General features: G+C 41.8%; 1 protein-coding gene across 3 annotated transcripts in view; it reads right to left on the reverse strand.

Moving 5' to 3' along the window:
- The window catches only part of kif26ab (kinesin family member 26Ab), a 133279-nt gene that overhangs the window by 42095 nt on the left and 66450 nt on the right, over nt 1-24734 (reverse strand). For all 3 annotated transcript variants that reach the window (XR_009655652.1, XM_060934348.1, XM_060934349.1), the window contains one exon: nt 18846-19012. Coding sequence is in view for 2 of the 3 variants with exons in the window: in XM_060934348.1 (XP_060790331.1) it covers nt 18846-19012 (167 nt within the window). In the remaining variant the exon portion in view is untranslated. The remainder of the gene's footprint in view (nt 1-18845; nt 19013-24734) is intronic.

A 24734-nucleotide genomic window follows, 5' to 3' on the forward strand; every position in this document is an offset into this window, starting at 1 on the left:
GAAATGAGAGAGGGGGAGAGAAACAGAGACAAGGAGGGAGTCAGAGAAACTGTACAGTATAAATGGATTTTTAGCAGGCTCGAGTGCACTGGCTCTTGAACTGATTACAGCCTATAATCCACTGTGCTGCAGACAATCTGCATGTGGAACAGACAAAATTTAGAAAACACACACACACACACACACACACACACACACACACACACACACACACACCATTAACTCATTCATTCCCACATTGCCTAATACTGATCCATTGTTACTCAGACACATTTTAGACGCTCACTGAAACATAACTAGATCCAAATACTCCAAGAGCTGAACTAGGTGGAAAGGAAAAGAATGGGTCCAACAAGCAGAGCTGACCTCTCAGGCTTTTAACTCCTTTGTGAACTTGGTGTCTTTAAAAAAAAAAAAAAAGCTTGTCCCATCTGAAAACTGCAAATGAATGTATTTACAGGAGAACTGAAGGCAATTTTTTATTATCAAAATTCTATTTATCTCATTTTATTAAATATAGGAATGCATTTTTGATCGCTATTTTGTCACTGCTATAGCAAGTTATGAGTGTTTGAAATATGCTCTGTAATATATCAGTCCATATGTCAAAGCAATGGCCGTAAACCAGATTCGTTGAGACCTGTGCGAGACGTCGTAGGACGGAAGTAAAACATACAGCGGAAGTCAAAGTGACCAACATCTGCCAACATTGTCAAAAGATGCGCACGCCCTCCTTCGAATGCTGATGTAATCAAGCCGGAAGTTTTGTTTGTTTTGATAGCAATCAGGAAAGTTTGAAAAAAGTAGGCAGTAATCGCCATTTAAACTCGTTTTTGTGCAATATTTCATTTGGAAAACAGTTTTCAAAATGGCGGCACTGACACCTGACTGACACTTCACGTTTCGAAGTCTCGCACAAGTCTCGTGAAGATTGCGCGGATAAGCGACACCTGCCATGGACCAAACGAACTAAATTCAACATGGCTAAAAACCGAATAGGCCGATAAGTATAATAATTAATTGCAATTAGCTGCCAATACGAGTCACGATATAAGGTTACTAAAACCGAAAACGTAATTGAATATCAAGTTAATTAAGAAATAAAACAAGTTTAAAAATGACTTCAGGTCTCCTTTAAGTTAGCAATGACACATGGTTGCTTTATGCTAATTAACCAGATAGACATCCTGTACATCCACAACTGTCGAAATTCAGGATTTTTTCCTGAATTAAAAGTTCCAATATTTGAGTCAAAAAAGAGGTTGAAACAAAATGTAATTGGCCATTTTGATCAACTTTTAAATAAGCAAAATCTGACCCAGTACATGCATAGTGACATTTGGGGGAGGGGGCGAGGGGGTTGGGTCGTCTGAGTGGGGGTGGGAAGTGTAGGATAAATCACATTGAATTGTACTAGTATTACAAGCAGTACTGATTTAGGGAAATCAACTACAGCTTGAGTAAATAGACGTATGGCTGGTATTGAACAATCATACCAGACTAGAGAGAAGCGCTCACTAGACGAGAGAGAGAGAGAGAGAGAGAGAGAGAGAGAGAGAGAGAGAGATTGACACCTTTGCTTTCTTCTGGCCATAACAAAGAAAACGTAGACTGCATTGCTTAACAGAGATACTCAACTAGAATAATATGTCATTGAAAAGATAACAGGTCATAAAAACTTTAATGCTTATTCCGGTCCATGGGTTAACACAGATATCCTTTTTCAACTTGAACATTGTTCTACAAACAATACAAGCAAAAACCCTTTTGAGTGATTAATTGCCCTTGTATTTTAAGGACCTTTTAATACATCTTCTCCTGATTATTGTGAATTGTCAATTAAAACGAGATTTAATGCTCGATTAACTTGAGGAACTATTAATCTAGACAAAAGATTCAGTTGGCCGTATCTTGCCATGTGAACGCTGCAGGGATGAATGCAAACAAGGCAATTTCTTATAGACAAGCTGTAGCCTTCGGGATTTCCAGAGAATGTTGATTGATAACCACAAATGCACAATGTATTTCCATATAACTGAAATGGTGTTCATTCTGCGAGAAAAACAACTCAGCACCTGAAGACCTGCAAACACAGTTGTCTTTCTCCTAGCAGGAGGCCAGCATCAGCCCACAGGGGAACTTCCTGAAAGATTGATTTGACTGTGTTTCATGGTGTGCTGGAGAATACTGAGGCATTGCTGTAATACTGCAGTCATGATTCAGCAGATTTTCAGTGGCCGGAGGGTTTGCTAATGCCTGGTCCTCTTCCTTGTGGGACTATGGCTGGACTTCCTGACACTGCATCTTTTGTGTGTGTAGTGGTGTAGGTCTGAAGGCTGTCTGAGACCTCTCTTGCCCCCAATTCTCTTACAGTTTATGTTGAAAGTGATTCAAGAAAGAAGGTTCTTGAATTTGTGTCAATTCATCTCATTTAGGTGTGTACGTCTATCCTGCTTCACTAAACTGTATCATTTCCCCAAGCTGCACAGGGTCAGAACAGTACATACATAAGATGGTTCTTAGGTATCCCAATGACAGGCATACATGATAACAATGAAGCTATAATCAGGTCCACCACTTGAAAAAAAAGAAAGAAAAAAAACAGAAAAAGAAAAGTGAAAGTACAATAAAAAACGAAGAGGATACTGGAAAATTATTTGTAGAGAAAATAAAAAAAGATTAGTGATTAACGCCAACACTCGCGGAAGAAAGACTCGTCGCAAACAACTCGGAAACCAGGAAGTGCATAGCACAGAATGCGCATGCGCCAACTCAACTCAACAGTACATTGATACTTACAGTAATGCTTTTATGGCTGAGGACTACAGCTGACTTGCTAACTTTAGGACTGCAGCTGTCATGAACAGTTTTGCACTCAAGTTTCCATCAATGAAGAGTTCATAACATGCTGTCTGTTGTTGCCCAAATGAGGATGGGTTCCCTTTTGAGTCTGGTTCCTCTCAAGGTTTCTTCCTCATGTCGTCTGAGGGAGTTTTTCCTTGCCACCGTCGCCACGGGCTTGCTCAATGGGGATAGATTAGGGATAAAATTAGCTCATGTTTTAAGTCATTCAAATTCTGTAAAGCTGCTTTGCGACAATGTTTATTGTTAAAAGAGCTATACAAATAAACTTGACGTGACACTTAAGCCGAATGCACACTACATGATTTTAGCCCTGATTTCTGAGGCCCTGTCCACACGGCAATGGATTCAGGTGAATCCGATACAATTGTTTATCGTTTCGGCCTGGAGTCCACATGGCACCAGCGTTTTGGGTGCCTCACAACGCAATCTTTTGAGAACGGGTTCCAGAGTGGAAAGATCTGGCAACGTTGCCGTTGCGAAGTCGTCTGGATGAGTAGAACGGATTTGTTTACGATGACGTCACAACCACATGACTGTGAGTGCTTCACACCGGGTAGAAGTGTAACGAACTCGATGCGAGTTGTCAACAAATCCGATAACTTGGTTCATGAAACGCGCTTACAAAATATTTTCACTGTGAATATTTATTGTGTAATGGTGCAAAGTGAGAGAGAGAGAGAATAGCCCTTAGGGCAGAGTCAATTCCGCCAGCAAAAATAGGGAAAAAAAGGAGCGATCTCACCTCTTCAGATGTTGGTTTAAGTCCTACAATACATTCCTCAAAAAGGGCGTAGAAGAACAAATTAATCCATCAACGTGTAGCATTCAATTTATTCCAGACCATTAAAGACACCGCCTTCTGCGTAGAATCATACGTCATCCTCGCCGCCATATTGGATGGGTTAAAGCGGAGAATAAAGATGCCTCATTCATGTGCTGCGTTTAACTGTACCAACAAGTTTACCATCCAAACGAGATCACATGGGATTACCTTTCACAGGTGAGACTGGAAAAATAATTTTCATTGTATTTGGTCATTATAATGTAATTTTACGAACAGATTTTTCTGACTTTGTGGCTAATATGAAGTCTCACGCATAATAGTTTATGCGCATGCGTCCTTACTTCTTCTATTGTTCTGGTGTCTCCGAAGGGACCGTCTTACAGTGCCCCTAGAGGTGTGGCATGTGTATTGCATCGTTTTCAGCAAGCGTTGCATTGCCATATGGACCTGATATTTTACTGATCGTTGCCCATGTGGACGCGATATTTTTTTAAATAACATCTCGTTGCCGTTGTCGTGTGGATGTAGCCTGAGTCAGTCACTAATTTGGTTTCTACTACTTGCTACATGCTCACAATTCTGTGGCGCGATGTTCTCAGACTGTGAGTGATTACTGAGGCTTCACTATTCGCAAGCATGTGTGATTTTCACTGTAATGAATCATGTAGTGTGAACCCTTCTGCAACTAGTGCAGCAATGAAAACAGCCAATAAGAGCCTGAAATGAAGTCAAATTCATCTGCTTTCATGCACAGCTGATTTATTTTTGTAAGGCTGGATTTGCGGATCAGACATGCTTCAGCAGATCTCTTCAGGTGAAAAACTGTGTAGTGTACAGTGTGCTCCTCTTTTATGAGCAATTCTGTGCTCCCTAAAGGAAAAGAAGAAGAAACCAAATAACTAATAGCAAGCAATTAAAGTTGTGTAATGTGAAAGGGTCACCAATTCTGAGAGCTGTGTAGTGTGTGCACTCAGCTTTAGTGTCTATAGTTTGAGCTGTTGTCCCTAGCTCAAACGATACCTGATCTAAACCAAAGAACAACAAAACAAATACAGTACATGTAATGACCATGCAGCAACCCCATACCGTCATAACAGCACTGAGTCACTTCAGATTTTTCAGAGTTCTCCTTGAGGGTGATAATCATCCCAGTGTGAACTGTTTGGCCATAATAAGGGCTATTAACAAAACGTCTTTGCATGTGAAGGCGGAATGATGCAGAGTGAAAGGACTGAAGAAACCATACCTTGAGCGGCATGACTTTTCATCTAAACCAGGAGTCAGGAGTTAGAACAAGTAGCCACAGAGTTTACACAATTGCAAACCAGTATCATTGATGAATCAGATACAATAAATATGGGTGGATGAGCGGCTTGTGGTTAGTGATTCATCCGGACACATCAGTGCTCTCCTTCAGAATCCCTCCGGACAGGAAATGGACTAGGCTAGAGCACATCCTTGGGGCTCAGAGTGATAGATCCATCAACACCTCCACCATCCACCCCCAGCACTCAAAACTACACAGCAAACAATCCACTGCAAGCCCTTCACACCTGGGCTTATCTTGCCGAGTACATCCCTCCCCACCACTCAGCCCCAGCTGCTTCTGCTTCTGCACCATGGCCATTACACACACACACACATACACGCACACACATATGGATGGATGATAGCCTGACTACAACTGGGGACCACCAGCTGGTCTTCCAGCTTCAAAGTAAACACTAGGTAAAGACTACAAAGCACAAAAACTGCACTCAAACAAGCTGCTGTTGTCCTTATCACAGCTCAGACCATACTGGATATAAACCATTGTTTTACAAAGAACAGATGTTTGACAAGGAAATGAAACAAAGACATGCAAAGACCATGCCAGTTTTTTGATTAACACAGCTACGTTGTAGACTAGAGCCTAATCAGACTATGTTGCAGACAAAAACTTAAACTATATTAGTTTGCAACTAAAAAATGGTAAATAAGTCGTACAAGCACACACCTGCATCGTGGTGAAATAACTTACTGCAGTTTCATGGTGGTGCTCCAACCTCTGTCCTCTACAGTCTCTGCTCGTCTGCTGGGAGAAATATTCTGGAGCATCGGTCTCAGCCTGCCTACCATGACTCAGCCAGCTTGTGTATCGTCCTCAGTGTATACTTCTGCATGTGTGTCTTCTCCAGAGTAGGAGCATCAAGCTGCTCTGTGTGTGTGTGTGTGTGTGTGTGTGTGTGTGTGTGTCCTCAGCCCTGGACATCACCCATACTGGACTGCTGTCAGTCCATGGTCCACTTCTGTTTCTTGCAATCCTCGTGGTGCAGCTGTACACCAGACTCCAGCTCTGCTCCAGGGCAGTCGCCACTCAACATTAATCTGTTTCGCTAATTTGCCCCGATGGGAATTAGTGCAACAACATAAAAATCTGCCAAACACATGCACCATTTCCTAAAATGCCCCCTACATTCTCATCACCTGTGCTCCATACTTTATCCTCTCCCTCTTTGCTTTCCAATGGTCTGCCTTTCATAATGACATTACTCTCCTCTTTCTCAGTCACTCCATCTGTCTGTCCCTCTCTCTCTCTCTCTCTCTCTCTCTCTCTCTAAATCCTCTTCTCTGACGATGTTATCAGCTTAACCGACTTCTGTTTGAGTGTGTGCGGGCATGTAAGTTAAGTGAGAGTGAACTCTGAACTCTCTCTCCCAGTCTTTTTCTCATTCCTCCACTTCTCCAAAACCATCCCCCATCACACTCTTTCCATCACACTCCCTGTTTTAGCCAAGAGAAGGCCACGACCACCCATTAGCATAAACACAGGCAGCACGAATGTGAGAGGGGATGGTATCCTACTGTTTACAGTTCCTCGCAGCATTATCCATGCCATTCTAAAGCAGCAATAGGAACCAAATCAGCTTAACAATGTGATTAAAGTGATGTATTCTTGTACCTAATTGATTTTAAATGGGCCACCCTTGGGGCATTTGCAAATTATAGGCAATACTAGTTATCCATGGGTAATCAGACTAATTTAGAATGCTAGATCATAATCATTAAGTAATTGTTAAATATCTGCCAAGGAAAACTCAAGCAAGCACTAATAAAAGCTTCATTTATCGTTAACCACTCAAATACATGTCATGTATAAAATTGTGATATGGTGTATACAAAAGTGGAAAAGGGCAATGATTCATTTCTTTAATCAAACACACAAATCTGATTCAAGTGTGGTGAACTCTAGCTTTTTGTAAAGCAACAGGTCTACACTGCTGATTTGGAGCAAATCTCTACCTTGTGTTTCTTTTCCAACACCACAGTCATGTTCATTCGACAAATGCTATCGACTTACCTTTGCATGTACTTGCCAAAAACACTTTGTTACTATGGTTACTCCCTAGGGCCCAGGCCACAAAGCATTCTGTCAGCCACAAAGGCCAAGCTGCGTCTGGGACCAGTCTGGATTGTTATGGGGTAATTATGGTGGAATTCCTACTCCAATCATAGTCATTATCACCTAGGCTCACCTGGACAAGCAGCTGGTTGAAGGCATGATCAGTTGCTCGTGTGTTCTGCAGCCAAATAGTTGCCCATGTACATGTGCACACAAACTGGGTGGCACGGTGGTGTAAGTGGTCGCCTCACAGCAAGAAGGTTCTAGGTTCCAGCTGGCGGGGGCCTTTCTGTGTGGAGTTTGCATGTTCTCCCCATGTCTGCGTGGGTTTCCTCCGGGTGCTCCGGTTTCCCCCACAGTCCAAAGACATGCGGTTAGGTTAATATGGGACGGTCTTGGGCTGAGGTGCCCTTGAGTGAGACACCTACGGTGGTGCTTGAAAGTTTGTGAACCCTTTAGAATTTTCTATATTTCTGCATAAATATGACCTAAAACATCATCAGATTTTCACACAAGTCCTAAAAGTAGATCAAGAGAACCCAGTTAAACAAATGAGACAAAAATATTATACTTGGTCATTCATTTATTGAGGAAAATGATCCAATATTACATATCTGTGAGTGGCAAAAGTATGTGAACCTCTAGGATTAGCAGTTAATTTGAAGGTGAAATTAGAGTCAGGTGTTTTTAATCAATGGGATGACAATCAGGTGGGCACCCTGTTTTATTTAAAGAACAGGGATCTATCAAAGTCTGATCTTCACAACACGTTTGTGGAAGTGTATCATGGCACGAACAAAGGAGATTTCTGAGGACCGCAGAAAAAGCATTGTTGATGCTCATCAGGCTGGAAAAGGTTACAAAACCATCTCTAAAGAGTTTGGACTCCACCAATCCACAGTCAGACAGATTGTGTACAAATGGAGGAAATTCAAGACCATTGTTACCCTCCCCAGGAGTGGTTGCCAACAAAGATCACTCCAAGAGCAAGGCGTGTAATAGTCAGCGAGGTCACAAAGGACCCCAGGGTAACTTCTAAGCAACTGAAGGCCTCTCTCACATTGGCTAATGTTAATGTTCATGAGTCCACCATCAGGAAAACACTGAACAACAATGGTGTGCATGGCAGGGTCGCAAGGAGAAAGCCACTGCTCTCCAAAAAGAACATTGCTGCTCACCTGCAGTTTACTAAAGATCATGTGGACAAGCCAGAAGGCTATGGAGCTCTTGCATGTGACGTCACAGCCGATCCAGATTGTAACAGACGCCATCTTGTCGGTCAAACGCCATATTTCCGCCTTCTACTTTTGGTTCTACTTCTGCTTCTACCTTTTCTTCTGGAAAACCCTACTATATACAATTCTACTACAACGGCTGCAGCTACAAGCTCTCCCTACCTGTGCACGTTTTTTATGTGTATTTTTGCGTGTTGTTCGTCTGTATCGGACTTCAATATCCACTACAACCGTATGGACTTACTGGACATTGGTTTCCAGCAGAAAATGACGGTTTGTAGCGATTTCCATCGCATGCACAACATTTCAGACGAGATAGCGAGACCAGCGGGGTCTCCGTGGATTGTTATTGGGTCTGGCAGGCGAAGGAGGCGGCGTCGGGAGAGGAATCAAAAGCGAGGCTGCAGGCAGAGCAGGCCTGTTGACTAAGCTCAGAAAACAGCCACTCAAATCTCCACTGCTAAGCCTCTATCTCTCCAATGCCAGATCCATGGTAAACAAGATGGACGATTTGGAATTACAGCTGGAATTACCTTATTCTATTGTATTCTATAATTGGCTGGTCAGTGCTATACTACTGATATATCTAGTATCAGTACTAGTAATAATTAAGTGACTTACCCGTCCAATGAGGATTGTTATTTTCTTGTTTACAAGATGCCACGGCTGACAAATCCTGAATTTCTGTAAAGATAACTGTCCAGAGATTTATAAGCACGCAGTGCTTCACCACTGAACAGCGAGGGAAAGTTAATGAGGTAATTATACACGTCTGGGTATTCCACCTCTGGCAGTTCAACATCCACTGACACGGTCGTGAAAACTACGTCCGGTAAGCCATAAGGGTCACTAATCTGTAGATGGTTTATTTTAGACATATATCTAGTCATCTGTTCATTAGAAAAATCAGCCGTGTAGTCCGTCGGTTGAAATTGATCCATTCTGTACACGAGTGCAGCAGTATTCAGCTGTGTTTTTTACCGACAAGATGGTGGCTGTTAACTTTCCGGTCACGTGACTGCAAGATCTCTATAGGAAAAATATTTTGTGGACGGATGAGACCAAAATAGAACTTTTTGGTTTAAATGAGAAGTGTTATGTTTGGAGAAAGAAAAACACTGCATTGCAGCATAAGAACCTTATCCCATCTGTGAAACATGGTGGTGGTAATATCATGGTTTGGGCCTGTTTTGTTGCGTCTGGGCCAGGACGGCTTGCCATCATTGATGGAACAATGAATTCTGAATTATACCAGCGAATTCTAAAGGAAAATGTCACGACATCTGTCCGTGAATTGAATCTCAAGAGAAGGTGGGTCATGCAGTAAGACAACGACCCTAAGTACACAAGTCATTCTACCAAAGAATGGTTAAAGAAGAATAAAGTTAATGTTTTGGAATGGCCAAGTCAAAGTCCTGACCTTAATCCAATCAAAATGTTGTGGAAGGACCTGAATCGAGCAGTTCATGTGAGGAAACCCACCAACATCCCAGACTTGAAGCTGTTCTGTACGGGGGAATGGGCTAAAATTCCTCCAAGCCAGTGTGCAGGACTGATCAACAGTTACCAGAAACATTTAGTTGCAGTTATTGCTGCACAAGGGGGTCACACCAGATACTGAAAGCAAAGGTTCACATACTTTTGCCACTCATAGATATGTAATATTGGATCATTTTCCTCAATAAATAAATGACCAAGTATAATATTTTTGTCTCATTTGTTTAACCCTTTGGTGACTGACCCCTTGAAAATCGTTCCTCCAGGAACGATGACGTTTCAGTTGTCAAGACAACGGAAAAACTAAAATACAAGAGCATTTTGTTTTGTGCACAAGAGCATTGTGACGTCTCTCATCTCATCTAATTATCTCTAGCCGCTTTATCCTTCTACAGGGTCGCAGGCAAGCTGGAGCCTATCCCAGCTGACTACGGGCGAAAGGCGGGGTACACCCTGGACAAGTCGCCAGGTCATCACAGGGCTGACACATAGACACAGACAACCATTCACACTCACACCTACGGTCAATTTAGAGTCACCAGTTAACCTAACCTGCATGTCTTTGGACTGTGGGAGAAACCGGAGCACCCGGAGGAAACCCACGCGGACACGGGGAGAACATGCAAACTCCACACAGAAAGGCCCTCACCGGACCCGGGGTTCGAACCCAGGACCTTCTTGCTGTGAGGCGACAGCGCTAACCACTACACCACCGTGCCGCCCCACATTGTGACGTATCTTTCTGTTTTGTATTTTAGTTTTTCCGTTGTCTTGACAACTGAAACGTCATCGTTCCTGGAGGAACGATTTTCAAGGGGTCAGTCACCAAAGGGTTAACTGGGTTCTCTTTACCTACTTTTAGGACTTGTGTGAAAATCTGATGATGTTTTAGGTCATATTTATGCAGAAATATAGAAAATTCTAAAGGGTTCACAAACTTTCAAGCACCACTGTAACTCCCAACTGCTCCCCGAGCGCTGTTAGCATGGCTGCCCACTGCTCTGGGTATGTGTGTGTGCTCATTGCTCACATCTGAGTGCATGTGTGTGTTCACTGCTTCAGATGGGTTAAATGCAGAGAGGAATTTCACAAGTGTGTGATGAATAAAGTTGTGCTTTCTTTCTTTTTTTCTTTCTTAAACTAACATTCAGGCATGTATGGAAACTAGGGGTGTAAAGCAGTATTAGTATCTGCACCTGTTAAGTGCTCCAAGTATTCATATCCATATCTGTATTGGGATTTAAGAAGTGCCCATAGCCTTAAATTATTAAATATGAACCCTACCAATAAAAACTAGAAAACGTGGGGGCAAAAAATCCAGACATAGAAATGCCAGCACTGTCAGCATGGTCTGTGAATTCTCTTCACTCTCTTCTACTCATCTCATCACTCCAGTTCATCACTGGTCTCAAGTCTGTTTTTATTCCAACTTGCACAGTTATTAGGGTTTTTTTAATACCTATGTAAAGAATATTTTCTAACAAATTTAGTTGGTTAGGCTAACTAGTAGCTTAATTTAAACCAACGTGACCCGATAAGGCAGTTACTAATGACTGTTATGGTCTTTATTTGAGCCTTGCACCCTCATGAAAGTAAAAACCTCCCACTCATGGGACTTTTTTGTTGTCTGTGGGATCCCAGTCCCAATACACACCTGTAGTCTCAACCAGATGCCTTGAGAAGCAAACTTTCTGGTGGGAAAAAAAGGTGTGCCTCCTATTTGTATCTGTATTAGTATCTGTTTAGAATTCACTATGTGTTCAAACTGAATAATATGTTCATATTTGGTTACAATCCTACTGGATGCACACTTTCTCAAAGAATGCATATGCTTTCAGTTTTAAGTTACAACTTTTCAAACCTAGTGCATAGCCTGCTCTTAAACTTCGCAACCTCTTTCGAATGTATATTTGCTCACAGAACAGAAAAAAAAAACATTATTCAGCACTGGGCAGCACAGTGGTGTAGTGGTTAGCACTGTCGCCTCACAGCAAGAAGGTCCTGGGTTCGAGCCCAGTTGCCAACGAGGGCCTTTCTGTGTGGAGTTTGCATGTTCTACCCGTGTCTACATGGGTTCCTCCGGGTGCTCCGGTTTCCCCCACAGTCCAAAGACATGCAGGTTAGGCTAATTGGTGGCTCTAAATTGACCGTAGGTGTGAATGTTAGTGTGAATGGTTGTTTGTCTCTATGTGTCAGCCCTGTGATGACCTGGCGACTTATCCGGGGCGTACCCCACCTCTCATCCATAGTCAGCTGGGATAGGCTCCAGCTTGCCTGCGACCCTGTACAGGATAAGCGGTTACAAATAATGGATGGATGGATTATTCAGCACTGTTTTCTCCAGCTGTCCATCCTTTGCGCTCTCTCGCTCTGTCTCTCCTTTCCACTTCCAAACTGACAGTGCCTTTGTTCTCGTAGTCTAGTGCTCTCTCCTTCTCATCCATTTAAAAACCAATGGAGCATGGGCCGATGCTGAATGGCATTATATTCCATCAATCAATTCTAGCCTTGTTCACATCTACTATGAGCCCTTAGCTCTGAGGGCTGCACTGTAACTGAACACAGTATGAACCTAGAGCATGTCTTACACATCAGTCTGCTTTCATTATGGCAGCTGTAGATAATGTCAATATAATAATAATAATAATAATAATAATAATATACTTTGACAAACAGGAGTATTTCGTAATACCGAAAGCTTGAAAAGCCATCTATTACTCTCCTTTGGCGTTCAATACCTCCTCATACCTCAGCAGTGTCTGCCTTATTTAATTTCTTAATCCATTCATATTAAATTAGTCAAAAGCATCTCCACGGCTAAATGAACCGATTAGAAGTATAAAGAACAAGAACAAAGAGACATTTACCACAGATGCTTCATTAAGTACAGATGCCCACACTCATTTTAGGTCAGTAGAACATTTTCTAAATACTATAGTTCTCGGAACATTTGGTTCTAAGTACATCTAAGCTGCTGAGGTTTTGGGGTGTTTTGTTATGTTTTTACATAATTTTTGTGGCTACTGCCTCATAGAGGCGAAGCGAGGCTGTACTTACTATGTCATCGTGTTGTAAGAATGTAAGAATGAGTGTAAAAACAGTGCACTGCGCATACGCATGCAGGTGTTCCTATTAAAATGGCGGGTGGGTGTATACAATTCAGTTCACCATTTGAAATAAATGGACTAGACTAAAGAAATCGTCTTCAGACATGTTTATGCTTATTACCGAGAGAAAGTGCATTTCTATTTTAAAATATATTCCAGGTTGTCCCCCTTTCCTCGCCTTCTTCGGCCAGTGGTCCCATGTGTGATGTAGATGTGACGCACTTCCGAGTTGTTACGGGAAGTTGTCGAAAAGAGTATTGAGACCACTGAGCTCTAGTGCCGGACCTTTTCCGGGAAATAAGAGTTTCGGTCATGGAGACAGCGTGTGTATGTCAGCCTTGGTTCGGTGGTTTCAGTTTTGAAAACTGTAAGAGGTAAGAGTAGAATAACATAAAGTACAGACACTTGGTATATTTTACTTCTGTGATTTTTCAATTGTTCATTTTTGGATTACGCTTCATTTTTGTGGCTACTGCCTCATAGAGGAAATATATATGCTATATTTACTGTATGGACACGGTATCAGAAAACAATTTTATTTATAAGCAGTAGCCCCATGTACCCATAAGGTACCTATTTTTATTGAAGTTCCTTACTGTAGGTACATTAACATCAATATTTCCTAACGTTAGTTTTAGTCTAACTACGAACACTGTGGGAGCAACAGTCTAAGGCCAACCATCATTACAGCAGATGGGTTGAAACCACTGCAAATATTTCTCATGACCAATTTTTATTTTTATTTTTTAATAATAGTTGATTAGTGGGCGGCACGGTGGTGTAGTGGTTAGCGCTGTCGCCTCACAGCAAGAAGGTCCTGGGTTCGAGCCCCATGGCCGGCGAGGGCCTTTCTGTGTGGAGTTTGCATGTTCTCCCCGTGTCCGCGTGGGTTTCCTCCGGGTGCTCCGGTTTCCCCCACAGTCCAAAGACATGCAGGTTAGGTTAACTGGTGACTCTAAATTAACCGTAGGTGTGAATGTGAGTGTGAATGGTTGTCTGTGTCTATGTGTCAGCCCTGTGATGACCTGGCGACTTGTCCAGGGTGTACCCCGCCTTTCGCCCGTAGTCAGCTGGGATAGGCTCCAGCTTGCCTGCGACCCTGTAGAAGGATAAAGCGGCTAGAGATAATGAGATGAGATGAGTTGATTAGTGAAAGCCAAAGGAAGCAAGCGAATCAAAATGCCAGAAAATCAAAGCAAGACAAAATTTAAAAATATAAAATACTCAGGTATTTCACTAATAACTAACCTATTGAGAACCTTTTCAATACACGCTGTTACCACTTTAACACAGAAAATTAGAGCTAAATTCCATGAAAGAAGCTAGATTGTGAGGATGAATAAAAAAAGCAAAAAGTATATTAATATTCCCAATGTAAGAAATTCTGAATATGTGCAATCTGTGCCAGAAAGGCTTCATATTAAATTCAACAAGCTTTGGCTAAAACATCACCATTCAAAATTAAATATACATGCTGAGTCACTAATGAATGGCACACAAATAGTTCATGCTGAGAAAAACTGACAAGAGTAGAGTAGCAAAAAAGAGAAGATAAGAGCAAACAAGCTGATTTCTTTCTCTCCCTCCTTGCCTCTCTAATTGCACTGTAATTAACATTTTATTTACAAGAGAGCGCCGCTGATACGGCAAGCCTACTGCATGTTGTACAAGTGAGCAAGAAGCTGACATACACTAGGTGAATGGCAATGAGCTGGACTTTCTCATTCTCTATTTTTTTTTGACTGGATAAAATCCGCAAATTATTCCGAAAGAGCAGGATATATGTTTGCTGTATTTACTGTATTTCAGTAGCCAGCTCTTCCCATGAGCACCCAGTGTTGTGGTCGAGTCACTAAACCTCGAGTCCGAGTCAAGTTCAAGTCATTAAAAAAAATTACGAGTCGAGTCCGAGTCAAGTCCACTATTGATCTGAGTCGAGTCCAACACTCCAACCGCACCATTTGACGGTGGCTGTTTCAGCCCCATTAACATTAGTTTGTTCCTGAACATGACGTATGAACAGGTGAATGTGCATTCTCTTTGTCAGGAAGTGCGAAGTATTCTGTCAGAGATGGTTGGGAGACGGATGTAAGTATCAAAGGTGTGTTTATTAATACAAGTGAAGACAGGTTAAACTGATATTATATTAAACTTTGTCTTTTCAACATTTTGGAAATTGTTTGTGTGCATTGAGATATTGTTTAAAATGTTACTTTTCAAAGGGGGTGCACTCATTTACGCTGAGCACTGTAAGTGCGTTGATTGCGCTTTAATCCTGTGTAGGTACGAGTTGTTTATGGAGTGCGCAAGAGTCCGCTTTGCGCACGCGCTGTCCAAAGCACACCCGAAAGTCTATCTGATGCACGCACCAAGGCACGCAGGTGTGACACTCTTGCACAAAATTAGTACACAATAAATGTAGCTATAAATATCTTATGCCAAATTATTATGCCATTTTACAAAAAATAAAGAAAAAATCAGAGTCCTCATCTCCAATTTACGAGTCCTAATGCTGTTAATGCACGAGTCCAAGTCCAAGTCCGAGTCATCAATGCTCAAGTTCAAGTTGAGTCACGAGTCCTTAAAATCAGGGCATGAGTCAGACTGGGTCCTTGTGGAGATGGGAGAACCTTTCAGAAGATCAACCATCCAGGCAGCACTCCACAAATCAGGCCTTTATGGTAAAGTGGCCAGACGGAAGTAAAAGGCACATGACAGCCCGTTTGGAGTTTGCCAAAAGGCACCTAGAGGACTCTCAAACCATGGGAAACAAAAAAAATTCTCTGGTCTGATGAAGCCAAAATGGAACTTTTTGGCCTGAATACCAAGTGTCACATCTGGAGGAAACCAAGCACCGCTCATCACCTGGCTAATGCCATCCCTATAGTGAAGCATGGTGGTGGCAGCATCATGATGTGGGGATGTTTTTCAGCAGCGGGAACAGGTCGACTAGTGCTGATAGAGGGAAGGATGAATGCAGCTAAGTACACCGAGCTCCTTGAAGAAAACCAGCTCCAGAGCGCTCTGGACTTCAGACTGGAGTGAAGGTTTACCTTCCAACACAACAACGACCCGAAGCACACAGCCAAGAGAACAAAGGAGTGGCTTTGGAGAAAGTCTGTGAATGTCCTTGAGTGGCCCAGCCAGAGCCCAGACCTGAATCCAATTGAACATCTGTCGAAGGAGCTGAAAATGGCTGTGTACCAATGCTCCCCATTCAACCTGATGGAGCTTGCAAGGATATGCCAATAGGAATAGGAAAAAATGTCCAGAAACAAGTATGCCAAGCTCGTAGCTTCTTTCTCAAGATGCCTTGAAGCTGTAACTGCTGCCAAAGGTGCATCAACCAAGTATTAGGCTAAGGGTGTGTACCACGGGCGATTGCTCTAAGACAACGAGGGAGGCTCAGCCTCCTCTAAAAATGACGAACATAGTGTAGGATGAATTGCGCTAGGCTTATGTTATAGCCGACCTTATAACATTGCTATTTCAGATCCAGAATCATAGAAATATATGTGCTCAACCCACTACAGTGCGAAATCATTCCCTTATAACTTTAATGTGTGCGTGAGTTTTTCCCCCTCGTGACAGCGCGATGCAGCGCAGCCTCAGTGGACTTCAATGGCATTTAGGAGCTCTGCGCTTTTCAATCTCAAAATGCAAGACGGTTATTGGACAAATACTGCGAAAATGCCCGCCTACGGACTCCCAGCCTCACATGGGAGGGACATGGCAGTTTCCGCGAGGAGACTGGTGATTGGTGAAAGCGGCCGGATATTTTCTTTGATTGACAGCTCGTTTCAACTATAGACAGGCAGCGGTGAATTTCAGTTCAGTCCCATGCGGATTCGCAAGTGCTGTGGTGTATTGTAAGAGATCAGCTTACATTTCGATTTCATTCATTACATACGATTTCTACCAGCTTTTTTAGTTTGTATATATTTTCATTGTAAATAAAGTGTAAATATAGTGTTGTCAAGTTTGCTATCTTAGTTCCAGAAATTTCGTTTATTTGAGTGACTGAACTTGAACTTGAGGGGGCTAGTCAGCTAGCAAGAAAGCTGCGCACGGATGCCAAGCATTGCTGATTTAATTTTGGCTAAGCCATTTGCCGGTCTTCCTTTCGAGGAAAAAATTAAAATTAAAGAGCAGGGTAGACCAACGCCTCAAATTGACTTGGTGAAAAAGGTAGGGAATAATACTCGTTCCTTTCAGCTCTCCTGGTACAAGAAAGTGAATTGGCTAACAGCAAGTGACCCACATCAACAACAGTACATAGGCTACTTTAGTAATATGTCATGGATGGACCAAAAATATAGAATCTATTTAAAATGTTTATGCTGAGTATATTATATTGGAATATATATATTTTCTGGATATGAATTAAACACAGCTACAATTTGGAAAACATTTTTAAACAAAAACACAGCCGAGAACATTTCACACTACAGACCTGGATTAAAAGTGAAGGGTTATCAAAATTGTCAATAAAACATTTCTCAGTCAAAATAAGTAAAATATAGGGAAAGTGTCATTGAATGAAATGTGTGGCACCCAGCTCTACTGCTGAGGTTCCTGACAAAGAGCTACTTTCAATAATGATCAATTTTTAAACAAAATGCCACAATTTTAAAATATAAAATGTTAAAATATACCCCTCCCCCCCAACACCACCATCATGTATATTGGACAGTAGGCTAATGGGCCAAAAGAACCTGTTATTTCACAGTTTGTGACGCTGCCAACAATCAGCCAGATCAGAGGCAAGAGTATGGGCAAAATTGATGTTTTTTCTTTTAAAATCTGGAAATATCATAACCGACCAGCCTCCCCTGTTTGAAAGACTACCAGCCGCCACTGGTGTGTACAGATATGTAACCCCTAAATAACCTATTTTTGTCAGTAAAATAAAATTGCATATGTTCTAAAAACTTGCTTTCACTTTATCATTATGGGCTATTTTGTGTAGAATTTTGTGACAAAAAATGAACTCAATCTATTGTAGAATAAGTCTGTAACGTAATAAAACTTGGAGAAGGTGAAAGGGGTGTGCAGACTTTCTAGCTTGACTGTAGTTCCACAAAGATTCTTTGGATGGTTAATGGGTCTAGCTTTCTAAAGGTGTTCTACATGAAATTTAAACACAAACATTAAACTCTGATGTAAGGGGGACAAGCTAAAGAATCCCTTAGGGTGCAGAATTGTTAAAACAAGCAATCATCATTAATATTGGCCTGTATCCGTTCTTCATACTGTACCAAATAAGTGTCTGTTATTGTTAATGGTAACATAGTTATTGTGTTTGAGGTTCTTTGTTTCCTAGCCTTGCATTTGGTGACTGCTGGGGTGCTTAAAGTAATACGCAAGTGCATTGCCAAGAAAAACACCAGAAATTCTTGGCAAAAGCTAATATTTGTAATGTAATGAAAGGTTGCAGCCATCATCCTTTCTCATTTCTCCTCTCTTCTCCCTTAAATATGTGAATAAAAGGGAAAAAACAAGTCTATTTTCCCCTCCCAGGTTTCTCGCTTAGTGACAAAGCAAGGTCTCCCTGCCTATCCGCTTGTTTGAGATTGTGTCCAAAGAAAACACGGATGTGCTTATAGATCAGGCTACAAAAATTAACCCTGTCCCATTCAGAGGTCTTGTCTCTCTCTGTTTTCTGCATGACCCGGAAGTACTCTTGCAGGTGGCAGTGCACATTGTTGCAGCTCTACCATGTCTCTCCACCCAGGGAGACGCCAGTTAATCATGCTGCCCCTGCTATCATAGTTTGGTATGTAGGGAGTTACAAATCCATTTTCAATGCTTATGATATATTCCATCTGTCATGTCCATACATACATGGACAGCTTAGCAAAACTGTTCCTCACTCTTACACACAGATCTGATGAAACATTTCACAATAAAGTATTAAAACATACATTTTCTGTTTAATAACAAAACTCACTGTTAATTCACTACTCTGCTCTTACCTGATGAAGAAGGAGGTGGCGGCTGAGGTAGGCTGGCTAGAGGACAACGATACTGCTGAGCCAAACTGGACTGGACTGCTCTGTCTGGACGGGTTGATGGAGACAGAAGTGGTGGCCGTGTCTGAGAGTGGAGCAGGTGGATCAGGCTCAGCCACTGGACCATGTGCCTGGGAGGAACATGATAGAAATTGAGCCAAGGCTGCTCAAAATACCAGTAATCCACATAAACGCACTCATGTATAAACAATGTTTATCTTTGGTTTATTATGTATTAGTCTGGAGATAATTAGATGAAAATTATATCTACAATCACTACCAGGGAAAACTGAAGAAAAAAAAACCTCCAAGTGGGGAAGCATCAAATTGCCAACAGAACAAGCAAAGTTGGAATAATAAGGCACAGAAGAAGAGTAAACATATCTCAGGTGGAAAGAGACTCAACCAGGTCACAAAAGCAGCTGGAAAGAAAGACAGACAGACAGGATGAGAAAGAAGTGCACTCTCACTGACCAGATGCAATGGGGGCACCCTGGTGTTGCTCTTCACCACTGAAGAGGCTCTGAGTGCATGTGCTGAATGTCAACGAAACAAGGTAGAGAACACAAGCAGCCAAAAATCTGTCTGTGACACCATTAGAGGTTTATCATGGAGATATATGAGACAATTTGAGTGGCTTGTGGCAGACTATCAGGGCTAGTAAAGCCTTCTCTGATGGTATAATAGTTTCTGTGATCCAAATTCAGATTCTCCAGTATTTCCAAGTGTGAGACCGAGCTCTGCTTCTCAGGGCATTCAGAATTTGGGGGTAATACTTCCATCCTCCACATCAAAAGGAGTCAGTTGAGGTGGTTTGGGCACCTTGTTAGGATGCCCCCTGGACGCCTCCCAAGGGAGGTTTTCTGGACATGCCTTCAGACATGCCCACTGGGAGGAGACCCCGGGGCAGACCCAGGACACGCTGGAGAGATTACATCTCTCGGCTGGCCTGGGAACGCCTCGGTATTCCCCCGGAAGAGCTGGTGGAGGTGGCCGGGGTGAGGGAAGTCTGGGCTGCTCTGCTTAGCCTGCTACCCCCGTGACCTGGATCCGGATAAGCGGTAGAAGATGGATGGATGGATGGATGGATGGATGGATGGATGGATACTTCCATCCATCCATCCATCCATCCATCCATCCATCCATCCATTATCTGTAGCCGCTTATCCTGTTCTACAGGGTCACAGGGGGTAATACTTCAGTTGTTTAATTTTATGTGAATATAAAATTAAATTGTCATACTCCAATTTCCAGATTTTGTCATTACTACACATTGGGTGTAATCATGCATCGCTACCAAATGCCTTGTGCCCTGCTTTGACTCACACAGTCACCTCTTTTACATATTTTGTACATTCCTACATAGCAATACAGGTTTTCTTAGTGGCTGAGTGCTTACTCTGGATTTAAATTGACCTGAACTGATTTCACCAGAAGAATCAAGCTGGCTATATTATGTTCCACCAGCTGCTCATGTTGAATTGTTTTTGAAAGTGGCTATTCATAGTTTGTGTGGCACTGTTGAAATCGCATTAAGGCCCTGCAATGTATGATATCTACAATATGATCTCTTACATTTTAAATGGTTTCTTAGCAGCATTAACCATGCTGAACCATCATTCCAGTAACAATAGTGTGCAGAAAGCTGAATAGTACAAGCAAAGAAGCTCTGAACATTATAACCATAATAAAGGGCTCAGGGCTTGACCAGGGTAAAGTATACAATTCTTCTTATTTTATACATAGAATATACTAAACTTAGTGATGCCTAAAGGGTAAAAGCCAACAAAAATCATGCAGGAATCTGACTAGCCTGCTGCTGCAACCTAACCTTACTTCAGTGTTGTGAAATGGCTTTATTTAGCCAGACTCCTTCTTTGTCTGCTAACTGAGTTAGTATCTAAGCAGAATAAGGTTGTGATCAATAACAACTGCCAAAAGCTTGTTTTGTAAGTAAGCTGCTGGGCCATTTCCCAGACTCTGCCAAGACTTAATCACTTTGAGCAGCTGACATCTTTTAACTTAAACAAGGCCTCCCATTTTAAGATGATGTGTTTTATCAATGCATTCCAGTCACTTTCTTCATGTTTACGCTGGATTAACAGTCTGGCAACTAAAATAACATAATTTAAGATATTTTTACAAAGCATATGGCCTCCAGTGCATGCAGACTGCCAGCAGACCCCAACAGGGAGACTATTTATATAGATACAATGACATATGAGCTCCAGAAAACTTGCAATGCTCAGACACAAGAAAGAGGGTATTGCAATAAACTTCTACTCATTCATAACACTGGGGTGACACTTGGAATGTACAACCCCGATTCCAAAAAAGTTGGGACAAAGTACAAATTGTAAACAAAAACGGAATGCAATGATGTGGAAGTTTCAAAATTCCATATTTTATTCAGAATAGAACATAGATGGCATATAAAATGTTTAAACTGAGAAAATGTATCATTTAAAGAGAAAAATTAGGTGATTTTAAATTTTATGACAACAACACATCTCAAAAAAGTTGGGACAAGGCCATGTTTACCACTGTGAGACATCCCCTTTTCTCTTTACAACAGTCTGTAAACGTCTGGGGACTGAGGAGACAAGTTGCTCAAGTTTAGGGATAGGAATGTTAACCCATTCTTGTCTAATGTAGGATTCTAGTTGCTCAACTGTCTTAGGTCTTTTTTGTCGTATCTTCCGTTTTATGATGCACCAAATGTTTTCTATGGGTGAAAGATCTGGACTGCAGGCTGGCCAGTTCAGTACTCGGACCCTTCTTCTACGCAGCCATGATGCTGTAATTGATGCAGTACGTGGTTTGGCATTGTCATGTTGGAAAATGCAAGGTCTTCCCTGAAAGAGACGTCGTCTGGATGGGAGCATATGTTGCTCTAGAACCTGGATATACCTTTCAGCATTGATGGTGTCTTTCCAGATGTGTAAGCTGCCCATGCCACACGCACTAATGCAATCCCATACCATCAGAGATGCAGGCTTCTGAACTGAGCGCTGATAACAACTTGGGTCGTCCTTCTCCTCTTTAGTCCGAATGACACGGCGTCCCTGATTTCCATAAAGAACTTCGAATTTTGATTCGTCTGACCACAGAACAGTTTTCCACTTTGCCACAGTCCATTTTAAATGAGCCTTGGCCCAGAGAAGACGTCTGCGCTTCTGGATCATGTTTAGATATGGCTTCTTCTTTGAACTATAGAGTTTTAGCTGGCAACGGCGGATGGCACAGTGAATTGTGTTCACAGATAATGTTCTCTGGAAATATTCCTGAGCCCATTTTGTGATTTCCAATACAGAAGCATGCCTCTATGTGATGCAGTGCCGTCTAAGGGCCCGAAGATCACGGGCACCCAGTCTGGTTTTCCAGCCTTGACCCTTACGCACAGAGATTCTTCCAGATTCTCTGAATCTTTTGATGATATTATGCACTGTAGATGATGATATGTTCAAACTCTTTGCAATTTTACACTGTCGAACTCCTTTCTGATATTGCTCCACTATTTGTCGGCGCAGAATTAGGGTGATTGGTGATCCTCTTCCCATCTTTACTTCTGAGAGCTGCTGCCACTCCAAGATGCTCTTTTTATACCCAGTCATGTTAATGACCTTGTCAATTGACCTAATGAGTTGCAATTTGGTCCTCCAGCTGTTCCTTTTTTGTACCTTTAACTTTTCCAGCCTCTTATTGCCCCTGTCCCAACTTTTTTGAGATGTGTTGCTGTCATGAAATTTCAAATGAGCCAATATTTGGCATGAAATTTCAAAATGTCTCACTTTCGACATTTGATATGTTGTCTATGTTCTATTGTGAATACAATATCAGTTTTTGAGATTTGTAAATTATTGCATTCCGTTTTTATTTACAATTTGTACTTTGTCCCAACTGTTTTGGAATCGGGGTTGTACATTCACTTGGAATAGAAGGCAAAACTCGACCAAAATTGTCGTTTTTCTCTTGAAACTAGGCACTCGTGTATGTGAAAATTAGCAAACTTTGATACTAAAAGAAACTCCTGTGTTAAAAGTATAGAATAGCTGTATAAGTAGAAAAAAGTTATGTCCCAAGCTTGCAACAGTAGTGTTGGGAACATTCCCATGTTCAAATGTCAAAGGCAACTGAAAGCAACACCATGATACACCCACAACATGACAAACTCGACATGGAGGGAGATCATGGCACACAACATTCCAGTTTCACATGCACTGTGAAATAAAAACAGCTTCACACTTGTGCATGTGTGACTATTTGTGCAGTACATAAAGCCTTTAACACAGATAAGGCAAGAGCAAAGTCAGGCCCCCTATCAACAAGATGAATGTTTTATGGGGCCACACAGACCTGCCTAAGAATAACTATGCACGCTTGCACATATGCACACACACACACACACACACACACACACACACACACACACACACACACACACACACACACGCATGCAGAGCAGCTTGATGCTCCTACTCTGGAGAAGACTGCTGTGAGAAAACTCCATGGTTTGACAGGCATGGGGTTTAAGCCCTTGTGTCAACCTCATGAGTGACAGACAAAGAAAGAGGGCTAAGCGTGCTGTAGCCCATGGTCAGATCATTAGCTTATGTCTGTATATGGTGTTCATATCACCTCAGAGACCTAAAAGAGACAACGAATAATAACAGGCTGCTCCGAAGAGTCAAATCAACCAGGCGTACATTCCATGTCTGGATTCCCCTTTCGTTCTCTTCCTAACAACCTCTCTCTTTCTTCTTGTGTCAGCTAGTTTGAGGTTTATGTCTCTCTGCATATGCTCCCTAATGAATCCTGATCCTGAGCTCCCAATCAGCAAGTGGGTTATTCCAGCTCATATATAATCCACATAGTAAATCCTAGCCAGCTATGCCCCAATAATTTAATTTTGCTGCTGAGCAAACAGTGAGGTCAAAAGATAAATGAGGTCATTGTTCAGGATGGGAATGGAAGTCTCTATCATTCTCTATTCCAAGTCAGCTAATGAAATCCATTGTGACTGGAGCAAAAACAGGTAGATAGTCAACATGTGAAATCATTTTCACAACATTTTCTCAGTTACTGTATGAAAGACTCCAGGAGGGTTATTCGGCTTCCAAAAGGAAACAGATGATAGGGAGGTTTACATGCGAATGCCACCAGACAACAGAAGTGTCCCTAACTGACCTTATGGAACACAGCACAGCCTCATCCAAACAGAGTGTAGTGGCTTCAGTTTCTCTGAAGCCTTGAAACTCTTGCTGCAATGGATTAGTGCACATGTGATTATATGTGGGATTGAAACTTAACTTTAGGTCTAACCATGTCCCTCCTTTCTGACAAACCATTCTGCTATTTTAGTGGCAACAATCTTACAATTATTAATAAATATCACAACCATTCAACAAATATTAATCTTCATAAATTCCTCATTCACAAATCCCTACATTTTAAATTATGTTGAATGATCTGAGGGTATTTTCTGGCACTCTAAAGATTTTGGCATGCTCTGATTTTGTTGTCAGTTTCAACCAATCTAAGCAGTATTTTCAAAGTCGTATTACTTTTTTGTATTAAGCACAAGCTTGGCTACATTAATATCTATGTAGTATGTCATGATTGTCTCATCTCATCTCATTATCTCTAGCCGCTTTATCCTGTTCTACAGAGTCGCAGGCAAGCTGGAGCCTATCCCAGCTACTTTAAAAAAAAAAAACAGATAAATGAAGATGTTGTAAAAAGCAGTTTGAGAACTGTGTTAGAATGTGTGGGAAAAAAAAAAAACATGACCTTACCCATCGTGACGAACCATTTTGACCACTTGAGGTGATTCTGTTCAGTCTTAAGAAATGT

This window comes from Neoarius graeffei, chromosome 11, assembly GCF_027579695.1.
Source record: "Neoarius graeffei isolate fNeoGra1 chromosome 11, fNeoGra1.pri, whole genome shotgun sequence".
Taxonomy (NCBI): domain Eukaryota; kingdom Metazoa; phylum Chordata; class Actinopteri; order Siluriformes; family Ariidae; genus Neoarius; species Neoarius graeffei.